This window comes from Culicoides brevitarsis, chromosome 3 (genome assembly GCF_036172545.1).
Source record: "Culicoides brevitarsis isolate CSIRO-B50_1 chromosome 3, AGI_CSIRO_Cbre_v1, whole genome shotgun sequence".
Taxonomy (NCBI): Eukaryota; Metazoa; Arthropoda; class Insecta; order Diptera; family Ceratopogonidae; genus Culicoides; species Culicoides brevitarsis.
Window position 1 is genome coordinate 26,354,233 of NC_087087.1, and position 18,907 is coordinate 26,373,139.

General features: G+C 27.1%; 1 protein-coding gene and 1 long non-coding RNA gene across 2 annotated transcripts; one reads left to right on the forward strand and one right to left on the reverse strand.

Moving 5' to 3' along the window:
* Positions 1-4,772: 4,772 nt before the first annotated feature.
* On the reverse strand, positions 4,773-18,907 carry LOC134835432 (uncharacterized). Its single transcript, XM_063850310.1, has 4 exons — positions 18,698-18,907; positions 18,526-18,644; positions 6,651-6,744; positions 4,773-4,940 (listed from the first exon to the last, which is right to left on the reverse strand). The coding sequence occupies exons 1-4, from the start codon at positions 18,905-18,907 to the stop codon at positions 4,773-4,775; spliced, it is 591 nt and encodes a 196-aa protein (XP_063706380.1).
* LOC134835754 (uncharacterized) lies at positions 8,235-9,223 on the forward strand. Its single transcript, XR_010162224.1, has 2 exons — positions 8,235-8,337; positions 8,972-9,223. It is a non-coding gene; the product is annotated as an uncharacterized LOC134835754 (long non-coding RNA).

The window sequence follows — 18,907 nt, forward strand, 5'->3', positions numbered from 1 at the left end:
ATGCTACAGAGTGTTTCAAAAACTTTTTTTCTGTATATTGTTGAAATTATATCCAGCAATTTTGATAGTTTATTTTTTCAAAACTTAAACTTATATTTTTTTTTTAATTCTTTAAGTTTCTTAAAATAAATTGCAATTTTTGTTTTTTTAAGATTTGTTAAATTCTTAGCTTAGTTGATTTTGATACTACGACTCCTACGGTAAAAATCTTATTATCATTGAGAAGGTTGACATATTCTGAATTTCTGCTATCGTACCTCATTGTATAGAACGTTTTTTTCACAGCGGCTTATTTGAACATATGACGAGCAATTCTAACTTTTAGACCTTGTCAAATACCGGTCAAAGAAGATTTCACAAAACTCCTTTTCGCACCAAACGAATTACATTTTGGCACTTTCCGGGCTTTCTTCTATTAAAAAAGACACTTTTGCGTGAGCTCTGTTTGTACTTTAAATTCAAGAGCCGTAACAAACATTCCAAGAGAAAAACCAATCGCCTATTTAGCATTTCGTTGAAAATCTTATGGAATTTTCGTACTGGATCGGTTTCTTGTGGGCGAATTTGTTTGATAGAGTGCGATTAAAATTTAATGGTTCTCCTGTTGCGACATATTTGGCGATATAATATGCAATTGCCTTCTTCTGGATTTCGAAAGACAACAAACGACAAAGGCAGGTATGTGTTAGTTTTACATTGTTAAAATCTCTTGTTTAGAAAACTTTCAACCAAAGACGCCCGAAAATGTATTTTTTATTGAGATTTGCATCTGACTACAAGTTGATATCGTTCTTGAGCCACAATTTTTACTTTGTCGAAAAATAAAAACTTCTTACCAAAATGAAATTCTTGAATGTTATTGTTACTTATCAACTCTTAAATTTTTGATAACTGAAATAAGAAACATTTTGAACTTTAATATTTATTCAAAATTAATATTAAATAATATTCCTAAAAATATAAAAGACATAAAATTAATAAAAACATAAATTAAGAAAATTATAGAAAAAATATTTAAAACGCTCTGTACTTACAAGACGGAAAAAACCAAAAGACAAAACAGTTGTCACTGCCTGTCATATCTGAAATGAAATAAATCCTTCCCATAAAAAATTCATTGTCAACTCTTCTGGAGGCGAATTTCGTTTCTATATACCTACTTTGCTTTCGCACAACGCCATCCATTCATTCACGAGATGATAATAAAAATTTATTGCAGCAACATACAGCGCGTCGACTAATAAACTATAAATAAGTAAAAATATTTCTTTTCTCTCTATTTTATTTTCTGCCCATATATATATTTCTTTTTCGGGATCGTTTTATTATATTGAAATACTTACATCACATTCAGCCCGTTAAATATAACTAGAATTGGTCCTCTGGAGCAATACAATTGATTTATTGATCATAAAATTCTTGTAAGTAAGTTACAATAGTTAACGATCGCCGTCGTCTTGTTGAATGTTTCGTCGTCACGGATACATACGTGAAGTGATTGATTAACATTTTCGCACATGTCAAACTGATAATTTATGACAATAATTTTTTTACGATGAAAATGCAATGAAAACTCGAAATTAATTTAAATATATTAACAACATTTATTCAATTAATGATTATAATTATATTTACTTGTAATAAATTAATTATCATAATAAAAAATTACAGCTCATATTTTTTTTTTATACATTTTAATTATTTTTTTTATAAGTTTTGACGATGGACAACATTACTTAACTCTTATTTAGTTGCGAAAACGATTTTTTTTGAGCAGAATAATCAAAGAACTCGATAAAAAAAATCTCTAATGGTTTTCTTTTTTTATTACTTGAAAAAAAAAAGAAAAAACTGAATGAACAAATACTACAAAAGCTTAATCGTCCGATTCCATTTTAATTAAAAAATATTTCTTCTGTATGGATTTTCCTCATTCAATGCGATTTTATTGTGAATGGAGTTGTCTGGTATTTGTTTTTATAACTTTTTAATATAAATAATGGTTTTGTCAATTTATCCAAAATTATATTGTTACTATTTACTTTACAATGTTGTTTATTTTTTGATTTTCGGTAAAATTATGCTTTTGTATTTATTTATTTATTTGAGTTTGTGTAAATAAGTTTAATTTTACAGGTTTCATGATTTTAATTTTAAAAGCAAGCTCAATATATATAATTATGAAAGCTGCTTTTGATTCGAGCATTTGATTGACTTTCATTTATAATGCACATATTCTATAACTACCTTTACAACTATATATTTTAATTAATGATTAATAATTAAAAAATATTAGAAAAAAAAATATTTTTTTTTCTTTGCTATTTACAAACATTCTTTTTTATTTACATTTTTCTCGACTAGGTTTAAAGTTTACTCAAAAAAGTTCATCAAATATGGACGTCAATACTGGCAGGACTTTCAGTTTGTTAGTTTAATACTTTTTTTTGATCAATTATGTTACTCTGTGATGTATACTTGTTGTTATTCTACATTTTATATGAAAAAAAATAACGGAAAAACTTATCCGCTAAACATTCCTTTATTTATTATTTTTTAGAAAATATATTTAGGTTGGATGGAATGTTTTCATATTTTCGATAGGAAGAATTTTGGGAAGGAAAATGAACACCGACAGCATCTAATGTTGTTTACAAGCGAGAAGCAATAAGTTTATAGAATCTCTACTGAAGCTCATGCAAATTTTGCGTTCAATTTTTTTCATATATTTTATAAAGTGATTTTTATTGAACATAAATTTTTGAAAGTCGGGCGATATTGTCACAAGTTTTCATTTCTTGTTTGAAAAATGATTCTGGTCATAAACTGTAGAGCAAAGGGGATAATTTGCACATATGCATTTTCAGAGTAAGTATAAAGAAAAAAAATGTGTGAAAAGATGTATTTTAAAGATAAATGTAGATAAATTAATAAATAATCTTTTTTCGATCGAAAAAGTTATTTTTAAATTTTAAAATAAAAAAAATTAAATACTTTGATTAGCTATTAAACTCAATTTTGTTATATCATGTTTTCAATATAAAAAATTTTTCAATTCTTTGTTACAAAATTTTTGACTCTTTGTCTCAGTTAATCAACAATGGCCGACATCAGTTTAGTTCTAATATTATTTTTTTACTTCTTGCATACTTATTATAAAATTGTTTGAAAGAGAATAATTTCCTTAATACAAGGATAGAGCTTAGTGAGTATCTCTTCAGTCAGTTCTGTGACTTCTATGAGCTTTCGAAATTCTTTATCCAAGTTGTATATTTTGTTCGAAATATCATCTTCATTAGTGAAATGTAATTTTTATATAGGGGCATATCTTCTTTTGGTAATTCACTAACATGAAAAACTTTCTGACGTAAAGATTTGCTAACCATCTTGTATTTGAGTCGTCATCTGCTTTTGAGATCATTTTTTACCATTCGGTAAAATTACTCTGTTAGTACTTTTTTTATATTGATGAATTTAAATTTGAAATTAAAACTTTAACAAAATTAATAACTTGAGACAATTTCACAATCAAAATTTGTGTTTGCTTACGTCTACCTAATTATAAAAAAAATATCAAAAATAACTTAAAACTTCAAAAATAGTTTTTCTTAACTCACAGTAAATTGCTTATGTGCGATTTATCATATGAGCTCTTCAATAAAACTCATAAAGTTTCTTCAACACCATTTCATGGACAAACTGTCGCCAATTCTTTCCTTGAAATGCGGTAAATTGATTCAACATTTAATAACGTCTCCAACATTATATTCTAATAGTTTTTATCTTTTTTATTTTCGTGTATGACAATTCTCGTTCGCTCTAACAAAACGAACACGAAATTATTTGCCGTTTACTTTTGGCATTTTAACTAAAATTTATGGATATGGAGGAGACGTGATGAGTTGTTGTGATTTTTCGCTTTGACCAAAAAAAAAAGCAAAATATAAGAAAACTCATGAGACAATAAATGCCAACAGAAAGTTATGTTTGGAGCGTGTGACCTGAAAAGTCTTGTTCTTTGCCAAAAAAACAAAAAAAGGAAGAAAATTCCTCGAGAACAATTCAACATTGCACATTATTCGTTTAATTCAATTTCCTCGACAACAGTTAAGAGCATAATTATCTTCTTATGCAAATGGCACACTTCTGTCGTCGTCTTCTTGTGTCGGCTTGCTTCGAAAGGTAAGCAGTAGTAATAATGAAATGAAATAAAGTGAAGCTCATCTTGTTAAAATTCAAAAGTGGATGTTTCTGTAATTAAAATTTAATTTATCTTGTATTTCTTTCGTGTTTTGTACACGAAATGGCTTCTTTCGGAAATTTTTAGGAAATTCAAGCTACTTTTCGATGTTTATCTACGTTTAATATTTTTTTTTGCTTTACAAAATACATCCTTTGTAGAAAAATACAACTACATTTTATATAAAGTTGAGCTAGTCTCCAAGCTTTTTTTTTTGTTTCAAAATATTATTTTTTTATAAAGTGTCCAAAAATACAGCAAACGAAGTTTTTCCTGCTTTTCACTACTTTTTATGCAAAAAAAATGTCATTTTCATGTGAGATGACACAAAAAAAGTGCACGGTATCATATGATTTTAATTACCATTTAAAAAAGTCTCTCTCGCTAGTGTTTTTTTATAATAAATGTATGTTTCAATGTGTTTTTAATTGCGAATTCATAAAATATTCATATTTTTCACTCTTTCATTTCAACATTATTTTTTTTTCGCCGTAATGTTTGTTTAAAAATACTGCGAGAAGATCACCTGTTGTTATGATTTTCCATTGTCTCCATTTTCGAGGGCTGGCCAGCAACGACGTATCACAGCAAAATGTGTCGTCTGGAATTGGTTTGTACGTTTGCAACCGCGTTCGAGTGTTCCGGTGATGCAATATCCCATATTGTAATCAGCTAAACTGATGTTTGACGACAAATAAAGCTAAAAATAGAGAAAAATATTTTTTTAATTTAATTAAAAAAATTCAAAAAAAAAAAAAATAAATAATTGTGTCAGCAAATATGATTCATGGCATACATATTTTTTTTTTGCAAGCGAAAATAAAACAACAATATAAAACGACAAAATCTACACATTTGCAAAGTCATCATAAATTCACATCAATTTTCTATTCAGGAAAAAAATATGGGAAAAATATAACCAATCTGACAACTAGTGAAATGCAACGTCAACTGTTTTTTTTGTCTATTTTTCATGATTTAAATGAAAATTTTACAAACATTTCCTGTTTTTTTTTTTTAATCAAAATTGAAATTTGAATTTTAAGCTCCTATGAGGTATGCAATGAACATTAAATCAAATTTTCTTAATTTTTCCCTAATTTTCTTATGATTTTTTAATTTTTCTTGTACCAAAACATTCTGGAAAGCAATAGGAATCAATTTAAAAAAAATTCAAAGAAATTTTTGAAGCTAACTTTGAGTTAAAGCGTTACAAAATTTGTTTAAATTTGAATAGATTTAACTTAAAAAAGCCGTTAAATGACTTAAAGTTTTTTTTTGTATCTTAAATACAATTTCAGGTCAATTTTCTCGTAAAATAGCAAAAATTTCCAATATCGGACAAAAAAATGGAAATTAAAAATATCGATTATGTTCAAGAGAGTTAACGGAAGAAACTTATCCACATGATAAGATACCATTACAAAACCATTTTTCTGCAAAAAAAAATCACTTTAAAAAGTAATAATATTTCATAAAACAACTCTCCTCTTCCATAAACATGGGAAAGATGAAAGAAAAATTGATAAAACGTAGACAAAGATTTAAATTTTCATCGAGCAAATCGAATAAAAGTAATAATGTGAAAGGAAGGCACATACAAAAAAAAAATGTTATTTGTTGAACAAGCGATGCGAAATAATTTGACAAGGCAAGTTAGTAAAAGCAACAGTCTTAATATCTCCTATCAGAAGCGAAATGGAGAAGAAAATTTTTATTATAGCATGATTTAGTAACGAGAACGATGTCTTTTTTTTCGTATATCAAAGTGCAGTAAGTAGAGACATTTTTGTAATTTCCGTTTCATTTTTCTATTAAAAAGTGATGGACTTGCTAAAAAGGCTCTGGTCATAAATCTTTTAAAAAAAAGGTTTCAAAAATTTTCAACAAAGGTAAGTTTTTATCTTTTTTTCAATTAATCCAAACCAAGCAAATTTTTAACGATTGTTTTTAAAAAGCCTCTGATAGAATTATTGAAACGAAATAAATTAATAAAATTCAATTTTTCAAATTATTTTAATTTTAACAATTAGTTTAACTAATTGATATTCAATTTTTCAAAATTTAAAAATAAAATTATTAAAAATTAAAAAAGAATAGAAAAATTAATTAAATTAAAAAAAAATATTTTTTAAAATAAAAATATGAAAAAAATATTTAAAAAAAAAATTAAAAAATTTTATAAACAATTTTGACAAAAAAAATTTTTGGCAAAATTTATTAATTTAATTTTTTATTTCAATTAATCCAAACCAAGCAAATTTTTAACGAAATTTTTTTAATTTAAACCAAGCAAATTTTTTATGATTTTTTTTTGAAAGCCCGAAGTTGAAAAAATTAAGTCCGGCACTGCCTTTTCCAACATTTTCTAAGAAAATTATTAATTTATATTTTTTCTTTGTCAACATACCTTAAAATCCGGATCTGGAACGCGTTTCTTGAAAGAACCTACGATAAGTAGCGCTCCTGCTCCAGCAGAGACCATTTTCGCATGTGTTGAAATTCTGCAAAGAGAAAAAAAGGAAAATGAAAAAATTAGTTTTCAAAAACTGTCGATAATTTATTTAGATCGTAGTTTAATACAAAAATGTTACGCTTTAATAAAGCAATTTGAAATCTAATCTAACCATTTAAATTCGTAGCCTTTGTTATCGTAGCCTTTTTTTTTCTTCTTTTTTGACTATGTGTTAAAAATACACAAAGAAAAAAAATTGGATGATCCAAACAACTTTACATCATTGCAAAAAGTTTCATCAAAATTGACTGTTAAAAGAAAAAAAATGAAAAAAGGAGGCAAAAGGCAATTCGTCGTTTAGTTTTGTTGTTTGCCTTTGTGTAAAGCTCAAAGGTGTCGTAAAATACATTTTTGCCAGGTCAAACATAAAAGAAGAAAATCGGTCTGTTTTTTACGTTTCCTAATGTTTTTAAATAAAAGCACTTTTAAAAAAGTATAAAAAAAAGCGGAACACAAAAAGAAATGTAATCTCTTAAAAATCAAATTGAATTGATGTCAGGACTGGATAAAAAAAACTTTTCAAATGGACATTTGGGAGCATTTTAAATTTTTTTTTTTGAGCGAATATCAACCCGATCATTCGTTTTGATTCGTCAACTTTTATTTTATGACTTTTGCCGTTTTTTAACCTATTTTTTTTTTTGCTTTTATGACACATTTTTATCATCATTCACGGATATAAATATATAAAGCTGATTAAATTCAATTTATTAAATTGCTTTTCGACTCAATCGTATCTCGCGAAAAATGCGTGTACAAGCTTTGAATATTTTATTGCGATTGGGCAATTTTTTTTCTGATAAAATTATGAAGAATTACATTAAAAATAATGGATTGGATTTTTTCGGCGTAATTTTTCTGTCATTTGTGGCCTTTTTGAAGCAAAATGATGCTAATGGAATATTTATGCGTTTCCATTGAAAAGGGTTCAATTTTTGTCCTTTTTTTCATCAATATTTAATGTTTGAAGAATTTACGGTTTGTTTTCGTCTTTCAAAAATCTTGAAGCAAAAAAACGCATCCGCATCTGTCTCAAATGATAAATGAATAATATGGTTCATTAGAAATGCATCAAAAATGCAAATTTCACCTCTTGCACTCCGTTTCTTTAGAAAATCTTCAGATTTAGTTTTTTCTTTCACATCTTTCATCCGTTTTTGTGTCGAGAGTGGATTATGGTTTTATGACTCGACACAAGAAGTTGCGGAAAAACATATCAATCATGTAACATTTGTTGATGAAGGTTCTTCGTTGTAACAATAACGAGTATTAACTACCTTTTTGATACTCGATCTTGGTTTTGATTCGGTCTTCTTGATGTTTGTTTTGAACAAAAATGTCATAAAAAATATTCTTCGTAAGCAGCTCCGATGTTTACGTTTCAAATTTCAGATTCTTTACGATTGTTTCGGACTGTGGCGAACCGCAGACGATCGCGAATTAAAACATCCGTTCGTATGCCGAAAGCTATTTGTTTGGCACATATAAATTGATGCAGAGAAAAGTGACGGTCATTTTACAATTTTGAGTTGAAGAGTTAACTTCGAGTTGATTAAAGTTTTAAAACCAAAAAATCTTCTAAGTAAGTAAATAATTAATTTTACAATAGATTTATTTTAGTGAAGTGAAAAAATAAAAATAAAAAATAAATAACTAAAATTAAATAAAGTTCGAAAATTAAAAAAAAAAATCAAAAATCCTCTATTAGAAAATAATTAAGAATTAAAAAATTATTTTAATTTTTTTTCAAATTAATTTTTTTTTAAATATAATTTCATAAATAAAAAATAAGAAAATATTTTTTTTAATTTACAAATTAATTTTTAGATTTTTTTTTTAGTTATTTTTTTTAAATTTCAATTTTTAATTTCCGATTTAAAAAAAAAATTGAAAAAATTAGAATCATTTTTTTATTATTTATTTATTTTTTATATTTATCTATTTATTAATTTTATTCATTAATTATTATTTATTAATTTTTTATTTTAGCGAAAAATATATCATTTTAAATAATTTAAGCGAAATAAATTTTTGTTTTTTTTCGGTTTTTTTTTTAAATTATTTTTTTTTATTTCAATTTTTTTTTATTTAAAGTTTTTAAAAAATTTTTAAAAAAAATAATTTTTATTAATTACAATTTTTATTTTTTATTTGCTGTCAAAATAATTTAAAAAGAATCAACAAATTTTTTAATTAATTTTTCTTAATATTTCCAGAAAAAAAATGTCTGATCGCAACGCTGGAAATCGTACTAATCAGTGCAACCCAACGCACACTCCTACAGGTCCCGGGCATCAAGCTGGATACCATGGTACGGGAACCAAATCTGATTTGGACAACCATGGAAATCAGTTGAACCCCAACAACTCGAACTATCAAGGAAAGAAGTAATTTCGACTTTGTCGAGTAAAAGTAGTATGTAGTTCCAAAATTACATATGAAGAATAAATTTTGAAAAATCAAAATAATTTCCGTGAGATTTTTTTTTATTTTAATTTTAAATTCTTTTAATTTTTGCTTATCTGAGGTAAGGCAAAAAATGAGTCGTTTTGAGTTTTTTATTTGACATTTTTATCTTTTTCGACATTAATTCAGTCAATTCAAGTATCAAAAATTTCGTTAATTATTCCAAAATTATCACAAAGAAAGTTGCTATTTATGCCAGAAATGGGCTTCAATGTTTTTCAGTCGTTCACAGCACTTGAAAAATGAACTTTATTACTTTTTCTTCAATTTTCGTTTTAATTTTTACCACAATTGAAGGTCTACAAAACTGCAGTAGTGACATTGAAGAGTCCATTCTCTCCAAAATTAAATTTCCTGAAAATTTCGAGTTGCCAGAATTTATTAAAACGAGTTCTCCGCTAATCGATGACTTTGAAAACATTCAAAAATTCGAAGGAAAAATTGTAAATGGAGATCTTGCTGAAAATCGAATATTTCCGTATCAAGCCTTCCTCATCATGCATGCTCCGAACAAAAGTCTTCAAGGATGTGGCGGCGCCATCGTGACCGAATCGTGGATTCTTACTGCCGGACATTGCACTTATTGGAGTTATTATGCAAGCGTTGGGGTCGGAAGCAATTTTTTTCCGAAAATGAAGTTTCAAGACTCGAGCGTTCTCATCACGCATCCCGAATACAATCCGATAACGCTCCAGAATGACATCGCCCTTATCAAATTGTGCAAAAATCTGGTTTTTAACGAGATTGTGAGTGCCATTAGACTTCCGGAGCCAACTTGTGACGACTTTGTGGGAACAAATTGTACGATTTCAGGGTTTGGCGGAACAGAAAATGGTAAATTTTGAAGATTTTCTATTTTTTTAAAAATATTTTCTTGCTTTTTTTTTAGAAAAACTTGTTGTTTCTCCCGATTTGCGTTACGTGGAAGTCACAATAATTCCGAATAAAGCAGTTTTACCAATTTATGACTATATGGCGCTACCCACGTTGCTATTCGCAGCGGGAGCAAACAATTCAGGACCTTGTATGGGAGACAGCGGAGGTCCATTGACGATGATGCACAAGAAAGATAACGTTCCAGTGGTTATTGGAGTTGTTAGTTTTGGGACAATTGAGTGTGATTTGTATCCAGCTGCCTATACGAGAGTCGATAAATATCTGCCGTGGATTAGAAAGCATATTTTTGATATTAAAAGTTGAATTTACAGCTAAAAATTTACTAAAATCAACAGTTTTTAATAAAATTATTGGATTTTATCTCAGATTTTTTACATAAAATTTATGTCACAGTGGGCTAAAAATATTTTTTATTATTTTTTTCAATTAGAATTTAAAATTAATTGAAATTTTACGAAACTTCTGGAACAAACCTAATACGTACATTGCTCCATGAAATACAAAAAATTAATAAAAAATTAAAGAAAAACAATTAAAATAGATTTTTTTGCCTATTTTAATTGTTTTTTTTATTTTTGAACCACTGTGCGTATAAAAATTCAAAATCCGATGATTTTTGATAAAAAAAAAAATTAAGATTTCGATGTTAATCAAATATTTTCAAAATTTAACAATTTTTTTATTTTCAAATTTGTCAAATTTCTACATATTTTATACTCACAGTGGTCCAAATATGACAAAAATTACAAAAAAAAAGTAAAAACATAAGAAAATAGGGCGCCATCCATTTACGGCGTCGGATAAAAATGGACATTTTTTGACCCCCACCCCCCCTTTAATCGGAAACCGTCGGAATTTAAAGACCCCCCCCTAATTTACGACGTACTTTTTAGTAAAAAACCCCCCTCCATTTTTCAAGAAAAATTGTTAAAAATAACTCAAATTTATATGGAAATTTGTGAAAAATTCACAAAATTGTTGACCCCCACCCCCCCTCAAATTTCCGACGCCGTAAATGGATGGCGCCATAGAGAAATTCTTGGAAATTTGAATTCTTGAGAAATTCAAAAAATTTATCTATTTTCCACAAATATTACTTTTTTTTTGTCTTTTTTGGACCACTGTGCGTTTAAAATAGTGTTTTTAATTAAATTAATTAATTTTTAATTTAATTTTTTTTTAATTAATAGATTTTTTTTTCAATTCACAAAAAGTTACATATCCAAGAAAAAAATGAAAAAAAAATTTTTTTTAGACTTCAAAACTCATTCAAGCCCACTGTGCGACAATCTTCATCGTCTAGACGTTTCCAATATTTTTTTTAAAAAAAGTTATTGAACCGAAATTATTTAATCAGTTAAGCGCATTGATAACCAAAATTCGCGGAATTTCTTTCAAAACAACTGATACTGATAATTTTTGATTATTACTCATCACTATATTTTATAATTATTTTTTTCCTCCGAGCAGATGATCTCACTTTGTTGCAGTGCAAAATTCATCGGGTGGCACGTGACACGAAGATTTCATGTAGAAACACCGCAACAACATGCCAAATTCAAAATTTCCACGAGAAACGACGAAACTTTTCGTGTTTATAATGAGAATTCAGGGGGATATGTGCAAGTTTTCCACGTCTTTAAACACGATAAGCTTCTGCAGTTTTGAAAAGTAAAACATGTAATTATTACAGGTAAATATTCCTCGAGATATGAGACGAAGGTCTTATCTGCGAAACTTTTGGATAACTTTTCAAAAACTTGTTCTCTTGAATTTAACAACATTTTCCAAAAACAAAAAAAAAAATAACGACAGAGATCAATGTCAGAAACGGGAAGAAAAAACTTTTTAATATTAAAGAAAAAAAAAACGAAAATGGCGCAATCAAACGTTTTTCACAAAGGAACGGTCCAAATATTTACATAATGATTCAGAATAATCGTTTTACTCCTTTTTTCTTGTTGTTCAACATTGTTTCAGGAAGTAAAATGATACAAAAAAAAACCTAAATGAGCATCCTTTTTATTTATTCTTCGAGTGAATCTTATCAAAAGCTGTAGTAAAAGCCAGCAAAATTACTTGGGAGGATTATGAAGTAAAACAAAGTATCGAGCAAAAGCACGAGAAACACAAACAAAAGAAATAAAATTCTGCAAGACAATTATCCATGCGTGGTTTGATAGTTTTTTCCTCGCTTTTCTCTCTCTCCTTGTAACAAGACATGCCGTCATTCATGCATAAAGTTCAAGTATTTTCATTATCTTTCGTAAAATGACATTTCTTTTGTATTTTTAATGTTGTTACTGCATTGTTCTTGACGCTGAATGATAAGGAGACGTGAATGCAGCACATGACAAATGAGATTCGTCTCGAAAATGAAATTTAATTTGTGCTGCTTTGTATTCATATATGAAGAAAATTGGTAATTTTGAGTTTTTTTTAAACCAAGAAAAAAAAGTTTGTCTCAAATTCTCATATAAATAAATAAACAAAAACAATGAATTTATTCAAGAGGCGATTGCGACAAACGGAATTGTTTGGAATCTAAGGAATTTTTTATTTACTTTTAAAAATGTAAATAAATGGAAGTGTCTGTTTCGGTATGAGAGGAAGTATCAAATATAATTAATTATTTGTTTATTTTAAAAATATTTAATAAATATTATTGTTTATTTGAAATATGGCAGGATTTGTCACAAAATAAAGAATGGATGACGCAATTTTTATTTTTTTGGTTTTATTTAAAAATTTTTATAAAATAAAAAAAAAATTATTAATAAATAAATTAAATAATACTTAATAAATTAAAAATAAATTAATTAATAAATATTTACATATAAATAAAAAATAAAAAAAAATAGTAAATAAATTAATTTTTTTATGAAGTTTTGAAATTTTTTATTTTTTTTTTTTAATTTTCAAATCTTTATGTATTTTTAATATTTCTTTTATTAGTTTTTATTTTATAATTTTTTATTAAATATTTTTAAATTATTTAAAATTATTTTCCTACTATCTTAATTTTTTAAAATTTATGTATGAAATAAATATAACAAAAAAAATCCAAAATAATTATTTAAAACAATTTATTTTTTTTTATTTTAAGTTTATAAAAAGTTTTTAAAATTATTTTAAATAATAGTTAATTTATTTTTTGAATTTAATATAATTTATTTATAATTTTAATTTAAAAATTGAAAATTTATTTTAATTTTAAAAGTTAATTTTTTTATATTTTTAATTTTTATTTTTAATTATATTTATTTTTTATTTTTAATTTAATTTATTTAATTAAAAATTAAATTAATTTTTTTTAAATTTATATTATTAATTAATTAGTTTAGGTTAGGTTTGAGGATGCATCACCGCGGTCCGAAGACCTATTGTGATTGTATTTAATTAATTTATTTTATTGATTAAAAATTATTTATAATTTTATTTTTTTATATAAATAATTTTTTTTTAAATTTAAAAATTTATAATTTTTTTAATTTATAGTTATATTTATTTTTAATAATTAAAAATTATTTATTTAATAAAAATAAATATTTAAATAATTTTTCACAGGTTTTAAAAATTCACAATTTATTTCAAAATTTAATATTTTTTTTTAAACTAGAAATTCAATAAATTAAGCTAAAGCTTTGAGTTCTTTTCGATATAAATAAACATATCTGTTGATGTGAATGAAACACTTTGTTTTGAAAAGCTGAATGAAATTTTATTAACACTAACAGATATTTTTTTGTTTATCTGAAATTTGATGAAGTCATCAAACCAACATTGCAACAGCCTTACTTGTATCAAAATGAGACATAATAAAAATGGAAATTAGTTATTTTTCTACTTTAGTCACCGGTTTGTTCTATACATGGTCTATTTGAGAGAAAATTTCGTAAAAAAACAACAAAAAAAGTAATAATGAAAATTGTTCTACAATTTAAAAGTTTTTCTTTTGTCTCTTGTTACGAGACTATTTCTCTCATATATGAATAAGGAACGCATAATGAAACATTTTTATGGTCATGAATTTAAATAAAATTTCAAAAACTCTCGTGACGAGGAGGAATTTCATTAAAATTATCCCGTGAGCTGTTAAATCATCATCGCGCGTTGAATTGAAACATTGCGTTAATGCGACCACAAATTGCTAATAATTGCGTCGTTAAAGCTCTTTTTCAACATTAATTACACAACTTTTTTTTGTCTCCGAATTAAAAGTCAACTAATCCCGAGTTTAAAAGCTATTAAAAAGGATCTTGTTGCATTTTAAATAAAATTTTTCTTTGAAACGAGATAAAAAGACTTGATAATCCACTGTACAAAGTCAATTAGGGGTACGGGAAATGTACGGAAGCTATCATCACGTACACAAAAAAAAAAATATTATCGTTATAAAAAGTGCTATAAACGGAAATAATCTCGCATAAATCAATTGGCGCCATGTCGCTGTCGTTGTCCTATTTTTCCGTGAATTTTCCCGATTCTTGTCTAGACTCGAATTTTCTTGGCATGATTTTTCAAAAACAACAAAAAAAAAGTTAAAATCTCTCCATCTCAATGACAATTAACGAATAAAAAAAAAATGAAAAGTTTATCAAGACACAAAAGTTGTCCATTCCATTTGTTTATTTTTTGATAGAGGACAAACAAACAGCTCGTTCATGTGTCGAGATCTTATCACATTTTATTATAACAAACATTTGTCAAAAGGCAATTTTACTGCATTGTTAATATTTCGGTAGAACAAAGGACGAATGGCAGGCAGGAAAAAAATTCCTGAAAAAAAAAACAAATTTAATACACCGAAAGGTAAAATTTGTGTATGGTTTCAACATTTTACGGGTTTTTTCTCTCGTTTGTTTGGAAAAGTGCCAAAAATATTTTCTGCAAAAGTATATCATTGGCGAGAGAGAATGATTTTTCCTTGTTTCCATATATTTTACTACTAGCAACAATAATCATTATGTGAACTACATGCCTTTGCTATCAACAAATTGATTGGATTTGATTGCCTGCGGTGCATAAGTTTTCTACATGATTTTGTTTTAATTATTTTTTTTCTGTTTTGATTTCCTCTCATCTCGTGTTTTTTTTTTGTCTCAAGTCATGCCAAGAAAAACAAGGATTTTTATTGATTTCGTCCAGATTTGAACATATGGAGAGGAAAACAGAGAAAATTAGCGATTTATGTAAGGAAAAGCACATCAAAGCAATTCCCTGTCTCGTATTTTTTTGGGGAAAAAAAAGATAATTTATGGTATCATGTAACGAGAGACGTCTTGTTGGGTTTATAACACGAGAAAATAGACAAACAATCAAAATTCTCGCATGCGATCAGATTTATGGCTTTATTAGTGGGTGAAAATGGGGATTAGTGAAATTCGAATTAAAGTGGAGCTCAAGTTACAAGCTCGAAAATTTTTAATTTTAAAGTGAGGTTTGAGCTTGCTTTTTTTAAAAGTTATTTATATTCAGTTTTTTAATTTTTGATTTTTATTTTAATTTTAATTTTTAGTTTTTAATTTTCTAGTTTTTAGTTTATAATTTTTTAGTTTATTTTTTTTTAGTTTTTAGGCCGCTTCAAATGAAAATCAAAAATAAAGTCCGATGCCCCATTTTAAAAGTCAAAAATTCAATGGGGCAAAATAAAAAAAAGTTAAAAATTTAATCAAAATTGATCGTTTTTGGTGTATTTTCATAATTTTTCAAGACATTTACACAAAAAATTATAAAAAATTTTTAATTATTTTAATTTTTGTTTTGAAAATCATATTTTAACTTGAATTTTCTTCTCTAAAAAAATTTTCATAAAATTTCTGAATTTTTTTTTAAATTTTTTTGACAGTTATTTTTTATGAAATTTTAATTTTTCAATTTTTAACTTAAAATGATCTAAAATCAATTTTTAATTTGAAAATTTCAAAGAAGATTATTAAAAAACAACAAAAATGTTGATCAACGATCAAAAATTGCTAAAATTCTGTCATTTTGTATGAAGATAAGTATTTCAAAAAAATTTTTTTTTATTTTGACAATTTTTTTGTTTTTGTTATTGTATTTTATAAGCTTAAATTGAAAACTGTTGCCCAAAATTTATATCATTTTGGTCAGTTTGGTTAAAGCTCAGCCCCCCCCCCCCATTTTATTTTCAAAAATTTTGGACTTTTTTTTTGATTTTCATTTGGAGCGGCCTTAGTTTTTAGTTTTTTAGTTTTTAGTTTTTAGTTTTTAAGTTTTAGTTTCTTAGTTTTTAGTTCTTTATTTTCAAAAATAATACAAAATTTTTTTAAATATTAGTTTAAATTATTATTAAAAAAATTCATGAATTTATTGAATAAAAAAATAAAATAAATAAATTATTAAAATAAAAATTTTTTGGGAGTCTATAATTATAATTTTCTCAAAAAAAAATTTAATTTAATATTTTTCGTACAAAAAAAAAAAAAAATAGTGTGCAAATAAACATCTGAATTAAAGGATTTTTTTTAAATTTTTTCACAGAAAGAGCTTCAAACTTGACAAATAAATCCAACAACCGCAAAAAGTTTAAATGGCATTAAAATATAATAATTATTTTTCTGTATTATTCGCACCACGAAACTAAACAAGAATGACGTATGTGGAAATTTATGAATGCCGAAGCAAAGTCACCACAATTAGTTTATTTAAAACTTTTTTTTCTGTGTTGTTGTTATTATTATTTTGTGACGCAGCATCACTTTTAATCCCATTTAAATCCTTTGACGGCATATGTTGGCAAATTTTTGTTCTCCAAAAAAAAAAAAAACAGAACCATGTACCTTTGTTCGAAGCAGATTAAAAAGTTTTTCCTTTCATTATTATTACGAGAAAATATTTAAATTACTTGACATGTGATTAAAATTAAAATATGTTCGGATTACCGGTTGGGTTTTGCATCCATCTACTTAAAAAAATTGCATTGACGTTGAATTGAATTTGAGAAAAAAATTGCATTCCACACCTTTTGCATTTCCTTCCTTTCTTTACGTTGCGTCATGTCGCGCAAATATTAGTAAGCGAGAAAACAAGATGATAATGTTTCCTTTTTTCATTTTTCACAAGCACTTACGAGAAAATTACATTTGTTTTTGCACGGTAAAATTAACGTACAATTCGCATTTCTCATTAGCATCACGAAAGATGCGGAAAGAAGGAGAACAAGCAACTGAAGAGGCGAGAGAGAGGCGCAAAATGTTCCGTAATTAAACCATTGAAATGTTTATTGGATACATTAGTTTTTAACACGTTTCATCACGAGTTGAAGTGGAGGAAATTTAATTACGAGTTTTAATTTTAAACATTTTTTTTTGTGTAAATTGGATATTTTTAGTTTTAACTTTTCGACTTGAAGTAACAAATTTTCTTTCTGTTCTTTTCGGCTCCAAAAGGAATTTGCAGTTCAAATTATACTTCTGGAGCAAATGCGGATCCAGAGGCCTCTCAGAAGCCTTTGAAGGGAATTAATTAAGGATTTTGGTGGATTTAACCTTAAGTTGATAAGCCTTAGACCCCGAGATATCTGTAGAGCAAAATTTTTTAAAATAGGCCCATAAATTGTTGAAAAAGACCCAATAGCCTTAGGCCTGATTTCTAGTTAATACGACACTGCTTGAGGAATCAACCTGATCCCCTTTCGAATTGGTTATCCGCAGACCCAAAAAGTTGAACCCATAAGGAAATCATTATGAACCCTTAAGAGGTCAATTTGATCCCTTGTATGAAATTGATGTGAAGGGATCAAATTGACCTCTTAAGCTTTCATATTGACCTCTTAAGGGATCAAATTGACTTCTACGGGTTCAACTTTTTGGGTCTGTGGATAACCAACTCGAAAGGGGATCAGGTAGATCCCTTAAGGGATCAGATTGATCCCTTAATGGAACGAATTGATCTCTTAAGAGGTCAAAAATTCTCTTAAGGGATCAATTTGACTCCTGAGGGGTTAATGTGATCCCTTAAAGGATCCCTGACCTGTTTTGCGCCCATAAAGAAGTTTGTATTGAACTGAATTCGTCGGAGAATTTGCATCGATGGTTTTTTCACCCCAAACATTATTTTATGTATATGAGACTTGCCAAGAGCTTTCGCCTGTTGTGCGTTGAAGAAAAATATAAATCAGCCACGAATTTCTGAAATCGACTATGATGCATTGCGATCTTCAAGAAGTTTTAATTCAACTTCAACTTTATTAATTTTTTTCCTCTACGTATTCAGTTAACAAAAAGATTTGGTTTTCGATTGAGGGAAGTTTGCAGTGGCGGACAGGCCTTTTTAATCCAAACCAAGCAATTTTTCGAGGGGGTTTTTCCCAACCCAATGCACATTTTGAAATTGTTGACCTAATGCGAAATGAAACATCAAAGATTGATTTAATTCTACTTACTTTCTTGATCCAGCAACTTCTTCCACGATGCATGTGCTTCTTCGCCATCGACAAGGTGTGAGATACAAGTAACTCGATGCCGCACTTCGAGCCCAACTTTCCTCCGGATACAAAAGCACCTGAAAAATCAAACTTTTGACAAAAAATCTAAACAAATATTGAAAAAACTTACCTTATTCGGATATCCATTAACTCTCAACAGCTTTTTGCAGCACTTCCCTCGATTCTCAAAGTACATATCGGTCGAATGATTTGGCGATTTGAGTTTAAGTGGGGCACAACACCCAACATTTGTCGGCGATGGCGGCGGCATAATGTGATCTAGTTTCGTATTTGTTGTAGTCGTTATCGACGAAATGTGTTTCGAGCGATTTTGATTCAT